This window comes from Monodon monoceros, unplaced genomic scaffold (assembly GCF_005190385.1).
Source record: "Monodon monoceros isolate NGI ecotype Baffin Bay Population unplaced genomic scaffold, NGI_Narwhal_1 Super_Scaffold_7, whole genome shotgun sequence".
Taxonomy (NCBI): Eukaryota; Metazoa; Chordata; class Mammalia; order Artiodactyla; family Monodontidae; genus Monodon; species Monodon monoceros.
This window is the reverse complement of record NW_021703784.1, coordinates 98,150,209-98,172,844: the sequence shown is the minus strand read 5'-3', so window position 1 is coordinate 98,172,844 and position 22,636 is coordinate 98,150,209. Positions and strand designations below refer to the sequence as shown.

Here is a 22,636-nt window from a genome sequence, read left to right as displayed (position 1 = left end):
AAGAAGCACATGAAAAGCTGCTCAACATCACTAATTATTAGAGAAATGCAAATCAAAACTACAATGAGGTATCACCTCACACCAGTTAGAATGGGCATCATCAGAAAATGTACAAACAACAAATGCTGGAGAGGGTGTGGAGAAAAGGGAACCCTCTTGCACTGTTGGTGGGAATGTAAATTGATACAGCCACTATGGAGAACAGTATGGAGGTTCCTTAAAAAACTAAAAATAGAATTACCATATGACCCAGCAATCCCACTACTGGCCATATACCCAGAGAAAACCACAATTCAAAAAGACACATGCACCCCAATGTTCATTGCAGCACTATTTACAATAGCCAGGTCATGGAAGCAACCTAAATGTGCATCGACAGATGAATGGATAAAGAAGTTGTGGTACATATATACAATGGAATATTACTCAGCCATAAAATGAAAAGAAATTGGGTCATTTGTAGAGACATGGATGGATCTAGAGACTGTCATAAAGAGTGAAGTAAGTCTGAAAGAGAAAAACAAATATTGTATATTAACGCATATATGTGGAACCTAGAAAAATGGTACAGATGAACCAGTTTGCAGGGCAGAAATTGAGACACAGATGTAGAGAACAAACGTATGGACACCAAGGGGGGAAAGTGGTGGTGGGGTGATGAATTGGGAGATTGGGATTGACACGTATACACTGATGTGTATGGATAACTAATAAGAACATGCTGTATAAAAAAATAAAATAAAATTCAAAAATTCAAAAAAAAAACAGAAAAAGAAAAAGATGAATTATCTAATTACCATTACTTTTTGTAAGGAGATTAGGTAAATAAAATGGGCAGAGTTATATAGGGAAATTTTCAGCAGTAAAAAAAATGAATCAACTATGTATTAACATATATACACATTTACATATGTTCATACATACATATGTATTAACATAAATAACTCTTAAGACAATGTTGATCAATAAAATCAAGACCTTCAGAATGATACCATATGACGCCAATTTCCTGAAAAAAATTGAAACACACAAGTCAACACTATATGTGTTCACTAATAAAGACTGTACAAGTATAAATACACACATGGGTCTGAAAAACACTATCCTGAGTTTTATTTTTACCTCTAAGCAGAAAGGGAAATAGGATTGGGATTTCAAATAAATCTATAATATTTTAGGTGTTCAAGTGAATCATAAATGCATGAATGTCTATTGTATCATTATCTATGCTTTTTTGTGTGCTTAAAAATATTATAGGGACTTCCTTTGTGGCACAGTGGTTACGAATCCGCCTGCTAATGCAGGGGACACGGGTTTGTTCCCACATGCCGCAGAGCAACTAAGCCCGTGTGCCATAACTACTGAGCCCGCGTGCTGCAACTACTGAAGCCCACGCACCTAGAGCCCGTGCTCCACAAGAGAAGCCACCACAACAAAGAGTAGCCCCCCACTCGCCACAACTAGAGAAAGCCCACGTGCAGCAACAAAGACCCAACGCAGCCAAAAATAAATAAATAAAAATATTATAAAAAGTATTGAAAAATCTAAAATTAGTTATAGCGTCTTTGGGGGCTAATCCTCTAGAACCACAACAGACTTTTTGGTGTGAAATCTTGATCCGATTATCCTGGTTTTGTAAACTGTCACTTTGAAGAGAAAGCTCGTGACCCTGTAAGAGAAACGAAGGCAGAAAGTCTTTAGTTCATAGAGTAAATATTGGGGTTTTAGCTTCCTATATGAGGCACCGTTTGGGGGCGCCAGAGGACAGCACAAGCCAGCCGATCCCAGGTTCTCCCAGGGGAACAGAACGTCGGGTTCACCTGTTCCACACTGGTTAATAATCAAACATCTGGTGGGTTCTTACCTCCTGAAGTGTCTTGTGATGACGGTAGCACGTGCTGTCTTTAACGCCCTGGACTTGATATAGTAAGGGTTTGCGGAGCCCCTGAAATGCAGCTTATTTTTGACCTGAGTTCTTAGATCTTTGCAAGCTGAGTCAGGTGGCAATGGTTCTTCCATTGCATAGGGTTATGGAAAATTAATTTGGCTGAAACTCTGTACTTTCTGACACCCCCAGGATCCTCTTGAGCAGGAAATGAGGCTGCTTGATGAACGTGCTTTTCTCATCTCTTGAGGAATTGCCATATATTAAAAATAATTTAAAAGAAAAAGTGGATGATCAAGGTTGTTACCCAATATTACAAAGAAAATTACATGTAGATAGGTTGATGCCTGGTGAAAATGGAGTGTGAATGGCTTTCCTTACCTAATCGGAGGGTCTTCTGAGAGGTCCTGTTAAAATCATCCAGCCAAGTTAGGAGGAATTCTTCCCATTTTATAGCAAAGGAAGAGAAAAGATCACCAAGAAGTCCCCTCCCCTGGGTCCCCTAGACCAGTGCTGTCCATTAGAACGTTCGTGATGATGGAAATGTTCACATTTATGATGTACAGTGAAGTAGCCACTAGCCATGTGTGGCTGCAGCGTGCTGAACTATGGCTAGAATGAAGAATAAAATTTTACATTTTATTTAATTTTGGTTCTTTTCAATTTAAGTGACCACATGTGGCTGGTGGCTACTGAATTGGACAGTGCAAGTCTAGATATTTTTAAATGTTTATTTTTGCATTGTACCACTAATATATGCACTAAAGAAAATGAGATGCATGTTAAATTCAAATTTGGGTGTATATACTTCTAAAGTTTTCCCTACTGATGTCAAATGTACTTATAGATACACACGTTTTTCTTTTCAAAAGTGGGATCATACTTAACATATTGCTTTTAATGTTTTAAAAAAGTAATATACAGGGAACATCTCCCCATACCAGAACTTTATATAATTTTTGATACTTGGAGTATCCTCTGTTGAGTGACAATAATGGACAGTTATTATTCTAAGCACATTGCCCGCATTATCTCATGTGATCCTCACAACCCCATGAGGTAGCTATCATTCCATTTTACAGATGAATTCTCTGAAATACATAAAGATTAACGTGTACTTTGCAAAACTCAAGCAGGGGGCTTCCCTGGTGGCGCAGTGGTTGAGAGTCTGCCTGCCGATGCAGGGGACATGGGTTCGTGCCCCGGTCTGGGAAGATCCCACGTGCCGCGGAGCGGCTGAGCCTGCGCGTCCGAAGCCTGTGCCCCGCAACAGTGAGAGGCCCGCGTACCGCAAAAAAAAAAAACTCAAGCAGAGGCAGTGGGAGAGTCAGGGTTTCAAGGCTCCCAACCAGGTGGGCCGACTTCAGAGCCTGCTGCTGAATCTCTCTGCTTTAAATAAAGTTTTTTATTTTTTAATTAATTAATTTATTTATTTATTTATTTATTATGTATAGGATGGATAAACAACAAGGTCCTACTGTATAGCACAGAGAACTATATTCAATATCCTCTGATAAACCATAATAGAAAAGAATATAAAAAAGAATGTGTGCGTGTACATATATATATATATATATCTGAATCACTTTGCTGTACAGCAGAAATTAACATAACATTGTAAATCAACTATAGTTCAGTTTTAAAAAGAAAACCCATTTCAGCTCCTTACACTAGTAAGGTGGTAAAGGTAATTAGTTAACTTCCTGCTGGGCCAGTCTCTTAACTAGTTTGCTAATTTACCTATAGGATTTCTCCTCTACAGGAGTATCTAGAGGACTCCCTTAAGCTTCTCCCCAGAGGGTTATAAAAACGCAACCATTTAGAAAATAGAGATGCACTGTCCTAATCCTCTATAAATCCTTAAACATAGAAGAAGCTGTGACTCATTCACACACGTAACTCAGGGGAGCCCAATCTTGGGGATGGGGAAACATGAGTTCACCATAGGTGGCCTTTGTTTGTTTGTTTTTATCGTAGAGACTTCTCTTAAGTCAGCTGTTAAAGACCAAGGTCTCTTTGCAAACCAGGCCACTCAGACGCCCTCAGCTCCGCCCTCCCCCCCCCCACGCCCCCTGCCTCCGCGCAGGCCTCTGCAGGGCGTCTCTCTGCTTTGCGCAGAATCTGATGAATACTCAGATTGTTCAGTGCGCAAAACATACACACCCAAGTTCTGGAATTGGAGAGCGGTGATGGTTGCACAGCACTGTGGATATACTTAACGCCACTGAATTGTGCATGAAGTGGTTCAAATGGTAAATTTGACAGTGTGTGTGTTTAATCACAATTAAAAACAAAACCCAGAAGCTCAGTTGCTTGCTTCTAGAAGCTGAGCCATCCATTTTATTTTTCATTTAGGATGTTGACTTTTTAAAATCTTTTTTTATTTATTTATTCATTTATTTATTTTTGGCTGCATTGGGTCTTCGTTGCTGTGCACAGGCTTTCTCTAGTTGTGGCGAGTGGGGGCTACTCTTCGTTGTGGTGCACGGGCTTCTCACTGCAGTGGCTTCTCTTGTTGTGGAGCACGGGTTCTAGACACACGGGCTTCAGTAGTTGTGGCACGTGGGCTCAGTAGTTGTGGCTCACGGGCTCTAGAGCACAGGCTCAGTAGTTGTGGCGCATGGACTTAGTTCCTCCGTGGCATGTGGGATCTTCCCGGACCAGGGTTCGAACCCGTGTCCCCTGCATTGGCAGGTGGATTCTCAACCACTGCACCACCAGGGAAGCCCGACTTTCTTTTATCTTGAACTATAATTGACACATAACATTAGTTTCAGGTGTACATTGCAAAATGATCACCACATCCATTCTTTCTTTTTTTTTTTCTCTCCTTTAATTTCCACAGCATGTTCATTCACATTTGACTGACTGATGGTACATAATTTTCTTTCACAATAGGCCAGTACATCTGTGTTATCCTGATTATACAAAAACAGATACAAAATGGTGTTGAGACTTACTTGCCTGAAATTACAAGACTAAGTGTATATGCATATAGTTTTTTAAATCTCTCTATTTCCATTCCATCCCTTTGGCTGAACATTATGAGAACAATATTTGCCCTTCTTCTCGTATTCCCTTCTCTTGTGGCAGGCATCACTGTCCAGTAACCCAAGCCAAATCTCCTTTGTCATCCCCCCCACCAACAGTCATCAAATGCTAACAAGACATCTTCCTAAATCTCTCTGGAATTGATCTCTTCCCCATTAGGGTTCCCTTTTGCAAGTCCATTTCTTCATCATAAGTCTGACATGTGAGCTCTTAATTGCTCGGCCGCAGTTTTCTCTTCTTCAGTCAGTGGTAAGAGCTTCAGGTCTGTTTGCTTTTGTAGTTCTTGTATCAAGGTCATAGTCTTATTGAAAGTAGCACAAATGCAGCTCTTAGTCTCTTTGTGCTCCACAGCAATTGGCTTAAAGCATGCATGCAGAGTTTGATATCGAGACTTCATTGCTGACAATTCCTTTAAGAGTGTAACTGGATTTTTCTTGCCTGCTGCATCAGGATAATGAGGCTTGATTTCCTATTCCAACCTGTACTGAATGTAATCCAGATCAGAGTCAGCTTTCTGGAACATCAGTTCCAGCTTATCGACCTCCGCCTCCGTGTTGAATAGTTGACATTCCTCCTCCATTCTTTTTTTTAATTTTAATTTTTTTAATGAAGTAGAGCTGATTTACAATGTTGCATTAGTTTTAGATGTACATACAGTGATTCAATTATACATATATATGTATCTGTTCTTTTTCAGATTCTTTTCCCTTATAGGTTATTACAAAATATTGAACGTAGTTCCCTGTGCTATACAGTAGGTCCTTGTTGGTTATCTATTTTATATATAGTAGTATGTATATGTTAATCCCAAACTCCTAATTAATCCCTTCCCCCCTTTTCCCTTTGGTAACCATAAGTTCGTTTTCTATGTCTGTAGGCCTATTTCTGTTTTGTAAATAAGTTCATTTGTATCATTTTTTTTAAGATACCACATATAAACAATTACATATGATATTTGTCTTTCGCTGTCTGGCTTACTTTGTATGATAATCTCTAGGTCCATCCATGTTGCCGCAAATGGCATTATTGTGTTCTTCTTTATGGCTGAGTAGTATTCCATTGTATATATGTACCACATCTTCTTTATCCATTCCTCTGTCGATGGACATTTAGGTTGCTTCCATGTCTTGGCTACTAAGATCCTTTTTTTGGTGGGTGGGGGGGGCGGGCCGTGCAGCTTGTGGGATCTTAGTGCCCCCAGCAGTGGAAGCGTGGCGTCTTAACCACTGGACCACCAAGAAAGTCCCCTAAGATCCATTCTTTCTTTTTTTTAATTAATTAATTAATTTTATTTTATTTTTGGCTGCACTGGGTCTTCGTTGTGGTGCGTGCGCTTCTTATTGCGCTGGCTTCTCTTGTTGCGGAGCACGGGCTCTAGGCATGCAGGCTTCAGTAGTTGTGGCTCACAGGCTCTAGAGCGCAGGCTCAGTAGTTGTGGTTCACGGGCTTAGTTGCTCCGTGGCATGTGGGATCTTCCCGGACCAGGGCTTGAACCCGTGTCCCTTGCATTGGCAGGTGGATTCTTAACCACTGTGCCACCAGGGAAGTCCTAAGATCCATTCTTGATTCTCTCCTTTACTTACCCCACATGACCAATCTATCAGGAAAACTTGTCAGCTCTACCTCCAGGAGATTTCCGGCATCTGTCCTCTCCATCTCCGTACCACATCCTGGTCCAAGCTACCATTCATACCTTTGATTACGGCAGCAGTAACCTCCTAACCTGTAACTCACCTCCCTAATCGACTCTTGCCCTTCTGCAACCCGTTTCCCTCTCAGCAGCAAGATCATAACAACTGACAGTGCTCTCCTCGCTGAAACCGAATGGATTCCCCTGGTTCTTGGAATAAAAGCCAAGCTCCCTATCCAGCCTCCAGGGTTCACACCACCTGTCACAACCTGCCTCTCCAGCCCCATCTCCTGCCACTTCCTTCTGGTTCACCACGTCCCAGCCCCTTTCCTTCTGCTCCTTGAGGATGCTAAGCTTGCTCCCATATCAGGGCTTTGCTCTTGCTGTTTCCTCTGCCCAGTCTCCACACACTGGCTGTTTCCTAGCAGACCTCAGCTTCATGTCACCTCGGCAGAAAGGCCTTTCCCTTGTATGTCTAAAGTAGCCACCAAATCTCTCCATCACATGTCCCTGGTGCATTTTCCTTACAGCCTGTATTATTCCCTACTATTTTCTTGTTTATTTGTAATCATGCCCCGTCCATGTCCTCCCCCTAGAATGGAAACTCCACGAAGAGTAGGACCCTGAACGTCTGGGTCCCCAGCATCTAGAATGGCGCCTGGCACGTAGCAGGTACATAACACGTATGACTGAGTGAATGAGTGAAGAATTAAAGTGTATTTCCCAGACATCGGGAATATCACCCATAGCGGGCTGAATGGTGGCACCCAAAAAGATATGTCCATGCCCCAGAACCTGTGAATGTGACCTTATTTGGAAAAATGGGACGGGGGGAGAGAGGGAGGGATAAATTAGGAGACTGGGATTAAAATATACACACTACTAAATATAAAATAGATAACCAACAAGGACCTACTGTAGAGCACAGGGAGCTATACTCAATATCTTGTAATAACATTTAAGGGAAGAGAATTTTTTTTAAAAGAGTAAATATATTTATATAATTGAATGTATAATTCAATTATGTGTATGTGTAATTGTATGCAAAATTGAATTACTTTGCTGTACACCTGAAACTAACACAACATTATAATTCAACTATATTGCAATAAATATTAAAAGAAAAACCGTCTTTGCAGATGTAATTAAGTTGAGGATCTTGTGACGAGAGCGTCCTGGATTCCCCGACTGGGCCCTAAATTCAAGGACAAGTGTCCTTAGAAGACACAGCAGAGATGGCCATGTGCAGACAGAGGCAGTGATTGGAGAGATGCTGACACAACCCAAAGATTGCCTGAAGCCACCAGAATCTGGAAGAAGCAAGGAAGGATCCTCACACTTAGAAGCTTTGTAGGGAGCGTGGCCCCGCCAACACCTTGGCTTCAGTCTTCGGGCCTCCAGAATGGTGAGAGAATACATTTCTGTTGCTTTAAGCCACCGAGTTGGTGGTGACTTGTTACAGCAGCCCTAGGATGCTAGTACACTCCCCAAATTTACCTTCTTCTGGCCCAAATTAACTGTGTGTTCCCTTTGATGTTAAATTAACCACGTAAAACAGTATGTGATTCTCTCCCACGTGATGTTATTGTTCTGCTTCTTGGCATTATCCGCAAGAGTTTGCAGAGCGCTAGGGTGAGAGCAGGCGCTCAGCAAGTCGGTATCGATTGAACAGTGGGGAACATGGATACACCCACTGCTTAGACTGGGGTTACAAAGCAAAGACTCTGGCATCATCAGGGATCCAGGGAACTTTGCTGCCTGTGGAAGCCCAGACTTGTTACAGGTTTGGGTATAATTTTGGCTTTGTCTACGCTAATCGGCCATCCTTCAAACCCAGCCTTTACAAAACGGGGAAGATAGCTTATATAATATTGTACATCAACTATACTTCAATTAAAAACACAACAACAGCATTTAGCTCCTGTTACCTCCGTCCTCCCTGAGCTTGGCTACTGTGGAAAACTTGTTCTCTGGCTGGAACTTGTAGGCTTGTCAAAATGACTGAGTTCTCGGAGGGGGACCACCCAGACGGCGGGGGGAGTTAATGGCTTTGTTCTTGGCCCTCACTTGCTCCATCTCTGGGCACACACCCACGTCTGGTGGTCTTCGCTGGGGGCCTCCCCAGGTGAAGGAGGAAGGGACAATGGGAGAGAAAATCAAAGGGGAAAACATAGCCCACAAGAGAGCAGGAGAAATAGCAGGCTCAAGGGAAAAGCAAGGACTTCAGAGTTGGTTCGTCCCTGAAAACTGGTTCTGGACAAAAAGAGACTCAGCTCTGACCTGTGGGCACCAAAGGCACCGGCGGCCGCATTAGGGAGCAGTGGATGCTGGTCTTTTCCTAAGAGGACACCTCTTGTTTTTCTTTCCTTTTTTGACTGTGGGTTTGTCCACTTTGTCGTTTCTGCCCCGGCTTCTCTGGGGATCCCTGTGCTCCTTCACAACAAGGTTCTTCTGACTTTGCTGCCGAGAACGACTTCTATAAATGCTCCATGGGGTGCCCAGGACCCCCTCCCCGCAGAAGGCAGCAGGGACACCCCCCCATGCCCCCACTCCTCCTGTGCCTATTTGAAGCATGAGGGCAGGGACAGTTGATTTTCCTGCCCTGGGGCATCGGAGGGCAGGTGTGGCCACGTGGACAGCATCCCGGACAGAGATGATGGGAAGTGTCTCTATTTTCCGTTTCTCTGGACTTCCTTTTATGGATTCACCCTTCCCCCCCATTTTCTTTCCAAACTCAGAAAGGAGCAAAACTTAGTGTGAAGCAAGAAGTGAAGGTAAAGAAGGGGAAGGAGCAGAGGGAGGGGGAAAGGTGGTGGCCCTGCGGTAACAAGGTGAGACTTAACCTGATGAGCAAAGTCGGTATTTACGTAAGGAAGCAATTTACGTAAGGAAGAGCTGTTCAGTAAGCATCAGGGGTGCTAAGTACCTTCTAGAGAGTTAAGGCCCAGGTTGGATGCCTTCAGGAGTAGATTTTCTCAACCTTGGGCTATGAAGATTGAAAATGGCCAGTGAGGCCACTGAAGAAAATGGACTTGAAAGGAAAGAGGCTTCCACCTGTCCCAGCAGGTACAATCTGAGAAGTGAGGAGGGGATGCGTATGATTGGGTCACACGGACACACGTGCTTTCACATGGACACACACACACACACACACACACACACACACACACACTTTGGCTTAGAATAAGTCTGTCTGGGCCGTGACTTGTCTTAGAGAGGTTCTCAGTGGACCATGACAGTGGCAAAGGCAGTATGGGACATCAGACACTGCAAGGGTGGCCTTTGTGTGGAGGTACCAGGACTAGCCCTGGGGTACAATTTAAAAAGTTACCTTGTTGGGGCTTCCCTGGTGGCACAGTGGTTGAGAGTCCGCCTGCCGATGCAGGGGACACGGGTTCGTGCCCCGGTCCGGGAAGATCCCACATGCCATGGAGCGGCTGGGCCTGTGAGCCATGGCCGCTGAGCCTGCGCGTCCGGAGCCTGTGCTCCGCAACGGGAGAGGCCACAACAGTGAGAGGCCCGCGTACCGAAAAAAAAAAAAAAATTTATATATATATATATATATAATATGCCTTTAAAAATACATCTTAATAAGTTGAAATATGTGTCTGCTCTCCTTCTTCCTAAGAGGCTTCTCCTCTTCTCTGTTTGCTTTGGCATTCGAATGCGTTGCAGACAAATGAGTCAGTTGAGATGGGGTCTTCAATTTGCTTGAGCCAGACATGTGTCAGCCCTACTCTGGGGAAGAAGCAGGAAGGTGTTCATTTCATACCTCGCCTAGGACACCCTGGCTGAAGTAACCTCAAAACATGCCCTGCCTTCCCCAAGGGTCTGTTTTGTTTTATTTAAAAAAATTTTTTTGAAGAATAGTTGATTTCCAACGTTGTATCAATCTCTACTGATGATAAGGTGCTTCAAATCCCTTTGAAAGTGAAAGCACTGGCCAGGGGCTAGTGGTGTTTTTGTGTATTTCTTTCTTACAGACCAGGAGCACAGGAAATGGCTTGTCCTCAGGCCTGGCTGGTGGCTGTACTGGGACCAGAATCCATGTTCTGACCCCCAGCCTGGGGTAAAGGCTGCCCGGCCAAGTGCTTAGTTGGGTCTCATGTCTTACAACTCCTTCAATTAAAAGCAGTTTAACTGGGACTTCCCTGGTGGTCCAGTGGTGAAGACTCTGCTCTTCCACTGCAGGGGGCACGGGTTTGATCCCTGGTTGGGGAGCTAGGATCCACCATGCCGTGCGGCTCCACCAAAAAATTAAAAAAAAAAAAAAAACAACAGCAGTTTAACTGTTGCCTAGAAGGAGGAGAGCCCGCCACCGTCTACAGTCAGCGTTGAGGGAAGGACATCTGTCCATCTAAGGGTGGCTGGTGGGAGTAGGTGGAGGCTGGGGCTGAGGTGGGCAAGGACAGGAGACAGAGAGACTGTAAAGAAGTCATCCTGGCAAGAGATGGTGAAAGGCTGGATTCCAGAAGGAACAGAGCAGAGGGACCAATTTGAGAAATGTTATTTATCTTGTGTTACTTAACTTTCTGTTTTGGAAACAGTCAGACTGACACACAAATAGAGAGACTAGTATAATGAACCTCCATATAGCCAACACCCCCCTATTCACCAGTTATCAACATTTTGCATTTGAGAAGTTGTAGAAGGTGAGGTGGAGAGGACTTGGGGATTGATTAGGTGGTGGGGGAGAGAGGATGGTGATGGAGAGCAAAAGAGAAGGAAGAATCCAGAATGATCCTGGGCCTCTGGCTTGGTCGGGTAGACAAGGGAAGAAGCCGAGCCAGTCTGGAGGGAGATGGTAAGCTGGGTGAGCAGAGGCTCTCTGCAGTGTGGGGACTGTGCTCTTTGCAGCCCCCAGCCCCTTACACGGCTACCTACTAAAGGAATAAGCAAAGGACACTGGGTGGCAGGGTCAACCAGGGGCTCTCCTGAGGGCTGAGCCAGGGGGAGCTGGCGGAGCATTTGCTTTCTTTCCTCTCTAATCCTTAAACCTTGGAGAATTTCTTTTTTTTATTTTTCTTTCTTTATTTTTTTGGAGTATAATTGCTTTACAATGTTGTGTTAGTTTCTGCTGTACAATGAAGTGAATCAGCTATATGTATACCTATATCCCCTCCCTCTTAGACCTCCCTCCCCCCATCCCCCCATCCCAGAGAATTTCTGAAAATGAAAATAACCACCTAGCCTTTTTCCCAGAAAAAGAGAAGCTTTGCAGATGAACAGAAGGTTACAAGAGGGTGTTCTGGAAAGAGACCAGTGATGTAACAGGGCTGACGGCTCCACCCTTCAGGGAACTGCTCAGGCTCTGCCCCAGGGGACTCTTCCGGGCATGAGAATTCAGCTCTACCTCGAAGGTGCCCACATTCACCCTCCACTGTGTGTGTCTTGGAATAACCTTAGAGTGCACGGCAGAGGGGATAAGAGGTGTCCCATGGTGGGTCACCCTGACCTACGGAGGGTCCGGGATGGGGAGCCAGCCCCTTCTCATGTTCCAGACAGAGCCTGTCTCATTTTAGGTCAGGATGACACTGCCTGGTCCTGATTTGCAGAGGTTCCAACTTGTCCTCTACTGTTTCCAACCAGGGATGTGACCACCCTGGTTGGCTGGTGTTCAAAATTCCTTATCGCCATTCCAGCAATTATGGGCCACACCAAGGGTGCCCTGTGGGTCTGGTTTTATCTGCCCTGAACTGTCCATGCCTCTGAGACACAGGCCTGAGTCACCTCCTGTGCGTTCATTACCCAGGAAGCCCTTTGGCATTCTGGCCAAGTCCCAGGCTGTTGCGGGTTTTTCCGTTGTCTTCTAGCCAAAAAGCAAAACAAACAAATCGCTCCCTCTCTATTAAACTTCTACCAGCCTTCTAGACCCAGTGCAGTCTTCTAAGAGGCGTCTCTTTGCACAGAAGTTTCTCCCATGAATTTGAACTCCCCAGATGTGCTGGTCCGAGAGCCCGTGGCACTCTGCCTGGAGCTGTCATCAAGTTGCCATCTGGCAGGTTTGGTGCTGTGTCATCTCCCCAACTGGATTCAGAGCTCCTGGAGGACTTGCTTCTTCCCTTCCCTCCAGCGGCAGCCATGTAGTGTTCCCCAAGTTTGATTCATTCAGAGGTGGTTCTTTTAGTTTTGGTGAAAATTATTCTGCCCTGAATGTTGAGATGGAAGCCTAAGGTAGCGAAGGTCCCCAGCACAATCTAGGACTTTTGAATTGACTTCCACAGCTGTGACACCTGTGGGGATCTTGAGGGCAGCCCGGGGGGCATGTGCTGCCTTGGGTAGATGTGGTCCCAGGTCAACCTGCTCTGAGAGTCACATTTCGTTTACTAAGACTTTCTATATTTAAGCACTTCAGCCTCATTGGACTCAAATCTCCTCTTAACACATCCAAAAAGCAGTGGCTTGGGTTTGGAGGGAGCGGGTAGAGGTGAGCGAGGAGGGTCATCTGCTTCCTCACGTCCTTCTGCTCTTGTGCTTCTTCATTTTTTTTTTTTTTTTTTTTCGGTACACGGGCCTCTCACTGCTGTGGCCTCTCCCATTGCGGAGCACAGGCTCCGGACGCGCAGGCCCAGCGGCCATGGCTCACGGGCCCAGCCGCTCCGCGACATGTGGGATCCTCCCAGACCAGGGCACGAACCCGCGTCCCCTGCATCGGCAGGCGAACTCTCAACCACTGCACCACCAGGGAAGCCCCTTTTTCTTTTTGTAATTGGAGTATAGTTGATTTACAATGTTGTGTTAGTTTCAGGTGTACAGCAAAGTGATTCAATTACACATCTGTACATATATCTATTCTTTTTCAGATTCTTTTCCATTATAGGTTATTAGAAGATATAGAATACAGTTCCCTGTGCTCTACAGTAGGTTCTTGTTTCTTGTCCATTCTGTTGAGAATGGAACCAGGGAGAGGAAATTCAAACGTTTCTCTGACTACCCTTGGCAAGCCATCCTCTCTCTGTTTATTTGTAACAGACCCCATCCATTGTTGTGGCTGCTTTTCTGTCCAGCACTGGCCATTCCTTTTTTTTGAGTGTCAACAGCCCAGTGCTGCCTCTCCAGGGAGACTCGATTCTCTGTTCTTCAAAGGGCCCTAAGGGGCCTCCCTGCACAGCCCCCATGGGACCAGCTAAGGCCCAGCCTCTTCCCCCCAGGCCTCACCTAGCTGGGCTCAGCCCTTCTCAGAGCCTCTGGGCTGAAGGGTAGGGTTTGTTTTTCTTTTCTGCCAATGTGTCACAGATCAGTACTTCCATAAAATACATTAAAAATTACTGGGGGGGGCTTCCCTGGTGGCACAGTGGTTGAGAGTCCGCCTGCCGGTGCAGGGGACAAGGGTTCGAGCCCTGGTCTGGGAAGATCCCAAATGCTGCGAAGCAACTAAGCCTGTGTGCCACAACTACTGAGCCTGCACTCTACAGCCCACCAGCCACAACTACTGAGCCCATGTGCCACAACTACTGAAGCCTGCGTGCCTAGAGCCCATGCTCCACGACAAAAGAAGCCACCGCAATGAGAAGCCCTCGCACCACAACGAAGAGTAGCCCCCACTCACCACAACTAGAGAAAGCCCACGCGCAGCAACGAAGACCCAACGCAGCCAAAAATAAACAAGTAAATAAATTTATTAAAAAAAAAAAAAAATTACTAGGGAAACCACTATTTACAATAGCCAAGGTATGAAAGCAACCTAAGAGTCCATCGATAGATGAATGGATAAAGAAAATGTGGTACATATATATAATGGAATATTACTAAACCATAAAAAAGAATGAAATAATGCCATTTGCAACAACATGGATGGACTTAGAGATTATCATACTAGTGAAGTAAGTCAGACAGAGAAAGACAAATATATAATATTACTTCTATGTGGAATCTTAAAAATGATACAAATGAATTTATCTGCAAAAGAGAAACAGACTCACAGACTTAGAAAACAAATTTATGGTTACCAAAGGGGAAAAGTGGGGGGGAGGGAGAAATTAGGAGGTTGGGATTAACATATGCACACTTCTATATATAAAATAGATAAGCAACAAGGATCTACTGTATATCACAGAAAACTCTACTCAATATTCTGTAATAACCTAAATGGGAAAAGAATCTGAAAAGAATATATATATATATAAAAAACTTTGCTGTACACCTGAAACTAATACAACATTGTAAATCAACTATACTCCAATATGAAATAAAAATTTTTAAAAAATGACTAGGGAAGGGTGGCAGAATATGCCACCCCAAAGTATGCCACTTTGGCATAAGGATTAGTTTGAGCTAAATGCATTTTTTGAAATAAATTTATTTATTTATTTATTTTTGGCTGCGTTGGGTCTTCCTTGCTGCCCACGGGCTTTCTCTAGCTGCGGTGAGCAGGGGCTACTCTTCGTTGGGGTGCACGGGATTCTCATTCCAGTGGCTTCTCTTGTTGTGGAACACGGGCTCTAGGCACACAGGCTTCAGTAGTTGTGGCTCGTGGGCTTTAGAATGCAGGCTCAGTAGTTGTGGCGCACGGGCTTTGTTGCTCCACGCATGTGGGATATTCCTGGACCAGGGCTCGAACCCGTGTCCCCTGCATTGGCAGGCGGATTCTTAACCACTGCACCACCACGAAAGTCCCTAAATGCATTTTAAAAACAGCAGGTGCAAGAAGGGTGCTCTGACTCTCCCCTTTTTCTCCCTAAAAGCAGGAGATAAAACCCCAGATGGAAGATGTCTTCCCTACACGTGGAGGAAGGTAACATTCTTATCATCAAGACCAGGGAGTTGAACCCAAGAGAATTCTGTGCAAACCAGACCTTGTTGAAATAATTCTCATCTTCCTTTAGCCTCCCTTATATTTTTGTTACTTTTCTACAATCACCTCTCTTTGTTCAACCTACTAGAAAAACATTTAAGGTTTGTCACTTTCTTTGGGTCTGCATTTCCTTCTGAGGGCTCTTGTGTCACAAAAAACTTGTATTAAATTAATGTGTATGCTTTTCTTCTGTTAATCAATCTTACGTAAATTTAATCCTCAGGCCCAGCCAAAAGCCCTAAGGGGAAAGAGGTAAAAATTGCCTTCGCTACACTAAGAAAATGACATTTTGAAAATAAACTCCCAAAATACAAGTCCTGTTTTCATTATTAGACTCAACAGTCAGAAAATTACGCTGCCAAATCACTATGAAACTGTCTTAAAAATTTCTCTTTACTTCTGCACTTATTTCTTCTTGGACTGGCCACACAGTTCACGGATCAGTTCCTGTCCCTGGAACACAGTGTGTGTAGCCCTGGGCTAACCCATCTTGAAAGAATTTGCTGTGTTTTAAGAAAACGCATTCTTTACTGTCGTAAGTAATATCCTAATAGTTTATAATTTAAAAAACAGTATTTATTCTTCCCAGTTTTCTCTCCCTCTCCCCCCAGACCAGCTCCGCTTCCTATTTCCTCTTCTCCTCCCTCTATTCTTCTTTTTCTTTCTCCGGAATCCCAATAGCCAACTAGTTGGATGGGTTGACCTTTTCTTCTGAGTTAATTTATCTCTGTATGTGGCAACTACTCTGGGGGAACAGGCAGTAATGGAGCCAGGAAGTCACATTGAATAGAAGCAGTGACTTGGGTCATGTCTGGGGGCAGAGGTGGTTGAAACAACCACAAGTGCTGTAGGAGACATAAGAGAAACTAATCGGTTGGTGTGCTTCCGGCTTCCATGTGAGGGAGGTTCCAGCCCTGGGCGCTTCCAGCTTTGCTCCCTATAGCTCAGCGTAGAGAGCCACTTCCTTAATCTTTCAAGGAGTCCACATAGCCCATGGGCTCCAGTTCTGGCTCAGCCACTTTACCAACCTGTCTTTCTCCCTGTGATGCAGGCTGCAGGCTCATCCATGTGGCCCTCAGTTTCCTAACCACCCCAGTCAGGATTGCATCTGTCCTGCTGATGGTGGTTGACGGACAATGGATTCAGCGCCACACTCATTGCTTCAATGTCCACTGGACAGCCTGTGGCAGACAGAACGACAAAAATAAGTCTCGAAGATAAGAGTCCTCTAAAGTTCAGTGAGGAAACAGATTTAGGGCTTATATCACATCTATCATTAACTCAGACGAAGTGGAGCCGCAGATGTCTGGGGGAGGGCGGGAGGGGGCAGGGGTGCCGGGGAAGATTCACAGCGGGCAGGGTACGTGAACTGTGTTCCCTGGGTTAGAGGAGAGAGGATTGCAGAAATGGGGTGTGGGATGTGCAGGAGGATGAGAGAGGGGCGGCTGGAGCTGTGGGTGTGAGGCAGATGCCGGAGAAGAACTTGCCTCAGGCAGGTAGGCTCCACCACCCACTACACTCTCACGAGACTCCTGCAGTCACGTCCCTACCTTCTGCTCTCCCTTCCTCTCTTGTCCCCTAAAAATCCATGCTCGGCAGCCAAAGCGACTCTTTTAAAAGTAGCTCAGACTTGTCACGGCCTTGCTTCACCCCGTCCACTGGTTTTCTATTATTGGTCGAATAAAATCCAAACTCCCCACCTATCCTCAATGCCCAGTGTGACTCCCTGTTCTGGCCTGTCTGGCACCACCCTTCCTGGCACACTGTGATGGGCACCAGCTTGACAGCGGCGCAGCTCGACACCACCTGGACCAGAGGGGAAGAGGTTGGAGTGGCAGAGCCCTCCGGCCCCAGGGGACCACAGGAATGTCAATTTCTTTGTGCAGCAGGTGCTCATGGGCTCATTTGCTTGAGGAGATGGGATTTCCATTTTCCACATGCTGAATTTAAGCATTAAATTTAAGCATTAAAGCTGGGCATTATCTAGTGAGGCTAAAGATGTGCGAACCCTATGACCAGCCTTTACGCTCCTGCAGAAACGTTTATGCGTGTGTACGGGGAGCTCAGAGGGCAGAGATCAAAGCTACAGCCCACGGCCCGATCCTGCCCCAAGTCTGGGTTTGTACAGCTCGTGAGCTCAGAACTAGTTTACATTTTTAGGATGACTTTTCGTCTTTTCTCCATATTTTAAAATTTATTTCAAAATAAAGAAGACTATGCAACAGAGACCACATGTGGCCACAAAACCTAAACTATTCCTTTACAGAAAAAATTCGCCAAGCCCTGATTATAGGACTGCTCACCCAGGATTGTTTGTAATAACAGAAAACCAGAATCGTCTAAAGTATCCATCGGCAGTAGATCAATAAATTATAGTTTGTTCACATAATGAATATTACTCAGTGATGGAAATGAACAGACTGTAGCTCTATGTAGCAATCTGGATGATTCTCACAAACCACACTGAGCAAATAAAATAGGACACACAAAAAATACAAGCGGATTCCATTCACATCAAGATCAAAAACAATCGAAAGCAAACTAATTTAGGAACGCACATATGCATGGTCAACGATGAAGAAAAGTAAGAATTATTTTTTTAAAGTCGAAACTGTGGTTACCTCTAGGGCTGAGGGAGGAGGTGGTGCTCAGGAAGGGCACATGCAGGTTTCTGGGGTGTTGAGTGATGTTTGATTTCCTTCCCTTGGTGGTGGTTTTGTGGGTTTTCCTTGGATAACTAATCTTACTTTGTGTGTCTATGTCTTATACCTCCATCTCTACGTAAGATTGTATTGGTTAGCTGTTGCTACAATAACGGTGTGTAACAAAGCACCCCACTATTCAGTGGCTGAAGACCACGATCCTTTAATCTCACAGCTCTGGGGGTCAGCGGGGCCAGTGGCTGTGATGCATCTGCAACCATGGGGGTGCTCTGCTTCTGGCTTTAGGTCAGCACTTTGGCTGGGGCAGCTTTGCTCCATGTGTGTTCATTGCAGGCCCAGACTCAGGAGGCAGGGGAAGCTCCGTTCACCGCAATGCCTGAGACTCAAATAAGGCATATAGTGTCACTTCTACCCTACTGGCCAAAGGAAGTCAAATGACCAAGCCCAAAATCAAGGGGCGGGGGTGAAGCCCACAGTGAAGCAGAGGGGTGAAGAACTGGAGCCAGTAACGCAAGTATATCTCTCCCAATAAAAGCATTAGTTAGGAGAGAAATCGAAGCTACTTTGGGGCAGCCAGTTAGGAGTCACAGATGCTGATCAGGAGCTCAGAAATCTCTCGAACGCAGACCAAGACTTGGCTCGTCCGCATTTAGGTAGCAACCAATGCCCCACAAGTGACTGAGTTGTCTGGGGACATCGTACTGGGTTGAAGCAAGAGCATCACTAATGTGAGTTGGGCTCAAGATAATCCAGTATAGTGGGTTTCCACAGGCACCAGCGGAGCGGCAGGAAGAGGGGGCTGAGAAAGGAGAGAGTTTGAAACTGAACGAGGCAAATGGCACTGATGGTGTCGAGTGCGGAACAACGTGCTGGGCTTTTGCTCTTGGGAGATCGCGTTAGAGAAGGGAACTTGGCAGCTCTGTAGGGACCAGATCCCATCTGCAATGGGTTGAGGCAATTGGAGAGGATACAGGGCTGTTCTTTCAAGCAGCGTGGCTACCGAGCAGAGGTTTTCAACCTTCTCCCCACTCCACCCTACACTAGACTAGTACTTCCCCCTGTCACCATCAGTAGCAGTGCTCACCACAGGGTGACTGTCAACGCTCCTCACCTTCCTCCAGCCCCGTTTTAAGAAACATTGTTATAAAAACAGGACAGAGAGGTGGTGACTAGGAAAGGATGCTGCACCCAGACAGGATATCATATTACCGATAAATAGAAGAGCTTGGGTTTCTGCCCTGCCCAAAGGTGAATCCAAGGTCAGCGTCCTTGCAGAACTTATTGTCTCTAGGGGAAGTGACCCGTGAACACCTTACAGGAATTCAAGGCAGGGCAACAGGAGGGATGACTACACTCACCTGCTATTTGCAGTGCTGGCATTGAGGAAGGAGCAAGGAGGGGGCAGGCTTACAAAGGAGGAAGCATTTAGGGAGTGGGCTGAGCTGGAAAACGGATGGGGAAGGGTGAGTGGGGGTGGGGAAGGGTGAGTGGGGGTAGGGCAGCACGTGGAGTGTCTAGGAGGGCAGAGTGTGGAGGGAGAAGCCTGCAGATGGGGCTGGAAACGAGGGTTGGGGCTCTGTATGGAGAACATCAAATGCCAGGGGTATTAGGGCTTACACTCTGCAGGCAATGGAGAGCCACCGTGTTTTTTGTTTTTAATATAAATTTATTTATGTATTTATGTATTTATTTATATTTATTTTTGGCTGCGTTGGGTCTTCGTTGCTGCATGCGGGCTTCTCATTGCGGTGGCTTCTCTTGTCGCGGAGCACGGGCTCTAGGCGCGCAGGCTCAGTAGTTGTGGCTCGCAGGCTCCAGAGCACAGGCTCAGTAGTTGCAGCGCATGGGCTTAGTTGCTCCACGGCATGTGGGATCTTCCCGGACCAGGGCTAAAATCTGTGTCCCCTGCATTGGTAGGTGGATTCTTAACCACTGTGCCACCAGGGAAGTCCAAGTGAAGTGTTTAGAAGAGTGTGTGGCACACAGAGTGTGCTCAAGAGTATTAGCTATTATGTAGCCCAAAGGTGGAGGCAATCCGTGTGTCTACCATGGGTGAACAAATGAACAAAATGTGGTCTATACATACAGTGGAATATTATTCAGCCTTAAAAAGGATGGAGGGCTTCCCTGGTGGCGCAGTGGTTGAGAGTCCGCCTGCCGATGCAGGGGACACGGATTCGTGCCCCGGTCCGGGAAGATCCCACATGCCGTGGAGCGGCTGGGCCCGTGAGCCATGGCCGCTGAGCCTGCATGTCCGGAGCCTGTGCTCCCCAACGGGAGAGGCCACAACAGTGAGAGGCCCGCGTACCGCAAAAAAAAAAAAAAAAAAAGGAAATTCTGACACATGCAGCAGTGTGGATGAACCTCAATGACATTATGCTAACTGAAGCAAGCTGGTCACAAAAGGACAAATACCGTATGAGTCCACTTATGTATGGTACATAGAACAGTCAGATTCATAGAGACAGAAAGTAGAATGGTGGTTGTCAGGGACTGCGGGGGAGGGGGTATGGGGACTTGTTTAATGGGGACAGAGTTTCAGTTTGGGAAGATGGAAAACCCTCTGAGATGTGTGGTGGTGATGGTTTCACAACGATGTGAAGGTACTTAATGTCACGGAACAGTGTACTTAAAATGGTAAAAATTATAAATTTTACGTTATGTGTATTTTACCACAACTTTTAAAAATATGTAAGAGCTATTGTTATCTCTAGTCTCAGAAATGGATGTGGCGATTCCTGTCTGCCCTGTAACTCTGGCAGACAGGGCTCAAATTTTGCTCCCCTCATATCTTCTCAGTTACAGTAAGTTATCTTTTCCCCTTTAAATCCAACCCTATCTTTGTCGTAGGCCAAGAGAGCTATGGAACAGACAGCCTAGATGGTGGAATCCAGGAAAGCCGGAGGAAAAAGAGTGAAAGCTCTAAGCAGAGGGGCCCCCAGGTTCTGCTGGAACTCTGGCCGCAGCTCCTGGCTGACAGTATCCTGACCCTGTTTGCTGCTGCGCCAGAGAACAAAGTCTCCCCAGAAGCCGGATGCCCGCTGGGGAGCTACGGAAGTGGTTTCTCGTGGCATCCCCTCCGATGAGCACCAAAAGAATGGCGGATCTGGGAGAAGCGAGGCTAAGGCTCAGGTGACTGTAAAGTTTGGAGGCTCTTGGGTCCCATTTGTACCCTCAGCAAAGCCGTTTTCCCCTGGGACCCCGGGATGTGAGGGCCAGCGGGCCTGTGCCTTGGGCGGATGACTCTCACTTATAACATGGTCCAGGACAAGGGCCCTGTCACTGGTCTCCACAAAAGGAATCCTTTTTCATGCTTAATTTAATAAATCTTTTCTGAATATGTCCCGTAAGCAGGACTTAAAAGCAGCTGCACGTTCTAAAAAAATACAACAAACTGTGGGGACTTCCCTGGAGGTCCAGTGGTTAAGATGCCATGCTCCCAGTGCAGGGGGCACGGGATTGATCCCTGGTCGGGGAAATAAGATCCCACATGCCTCACGGCTCGGTGAGAAAACAAAACAAAACAAAAACCAACGAACTAGTGAATATAACAAAAGAGAAGAAGTGTCGCAGATATAGAGGACAAACTAGTGGTTACCAGTGGGGGGGAGGTAGGGGAGTAAAAGGTACAAACTATTAGGTATAAAATAAGTTACAAGGATATATTTTACAACACAGGGAATATAGCCAAGATTTTATAATAACTATAAGTAGAGTATAACCTTTAAGAATTGTGAGTCACTATATTGTATACCAGTAACTCAGATAATATTGCACAGCAATTATGCTTAAAAAAAAAAAAAAGCGGGCTTCCCAGGTGGCGCAGTGGTTGAGAGTCCGCCTGCCGATGCAGGGGACACGGGTTCGTGCTCCGGTCCGGGAAGATCCCACATGCCGCGGAGCGGCTGGGCCCGTGAGTCATGGCCGCTGAGCCTGCGCGTCCGGAGCCTGTGCTCCGCAACGGGAGGGGCCACAACAGTGAGAGGCCCGAGTACCGACAACAACAACAAAAAAAGCAGCTGCATGTTGGGACCAGTTTGGGGAGCTTAACCGATATGATGCCCCCACCCCAATTCCAGAAGTTCTGGTTTAATTGGAGAGGTGCAACCCAGGCATAGGGATTTTAAAAAGCTCTCCAGGTGATTATGAGGTGCAACCAAGGTTGAATACCACTGCTGTAAAGTTCAAACAGGAAGACTATGGCCTCAGTGAGTGAGGTAGGAGCTGCAGCATGTAGATTAAAAAGATCCAGGGAAGCCCAGGTACCACTGAATGATCGTTTCATGGGGAGGACCATGGACGGGCAGTATCCGCTCTTTCTGATAACAGGAGCCATTAATCTGAAGCTGGTTTGGTCTGTGCACACATAGTGATGTGAAGACCCTGACTTCTGCATTGAAAATACAGCTTTGGACTTCCCTGGTGGCACAGTAATTGAGAATCTGCCTGCCCATGCAGGGGACATGGGTTCGAGCCCTGGTCCGGGAAGATCCCATGTGCCGCGGAGCAACTAAGCCCGTGCGCCACAACTATTGAGCCTACTCTCTAGAGCCCGCGAGCCACAACTACTGAAGCCTGCACGCCTAGAGCCCGTGCTCCACAACAAGAGAAGC

At 45.9% G+C, this 22,636-nt stretch overlaps 1 protein-coding gene and 1 long non-coding RNA gene across 6 annotated transcripts in view; one reads left to right on the top strand and one right to left on the bottom strand.

The window, feature by feature from the left end:
- LOC114887765 overlaps positions 1 to 21,430 on the top strand; it is a 37,032-nt gene extending 15,602 nt beyond the window's left edge. For 3 of the 5 annotated variants that reach the window (XR_003791575.1, XR_003791576.1, XR_003791574.1), the window contains 3 exons: positions 7,163 to 7,238; positions 7,706 to 7,971; positions 20,874 to 21,430. This is a non-coding gene — a long non-coding RNA (uncharacterized LOC114887765). Of the gene's footprint in view, positions 1 to 7,162; positions 7,239 to 7,705; positions 7,972 to 15,250; positions 15,584 to 20,873 lie in introns of those variants that run through there. The other 2 variants (XR_003791578.1, XR_003791577.1) reach the window with 2 other exon arrangements.
- Positions 4,958 to 5,582, bottom strand: LOC114887763 (spindle and kinetochore-associated protein 2-like). The gene is given in 1 exon segment (XM_029209615.1): positions 4,958 to 5,582. A coding segment is annotated over 1 exon segment (393 nt). The 5' UTR covers positions 5,517 to 5,582; the 3' UTR covers positions 4,958 to 5,123.
- Positions 21,431 to 22,636: the final 1,206 nt, after the last annotated feature.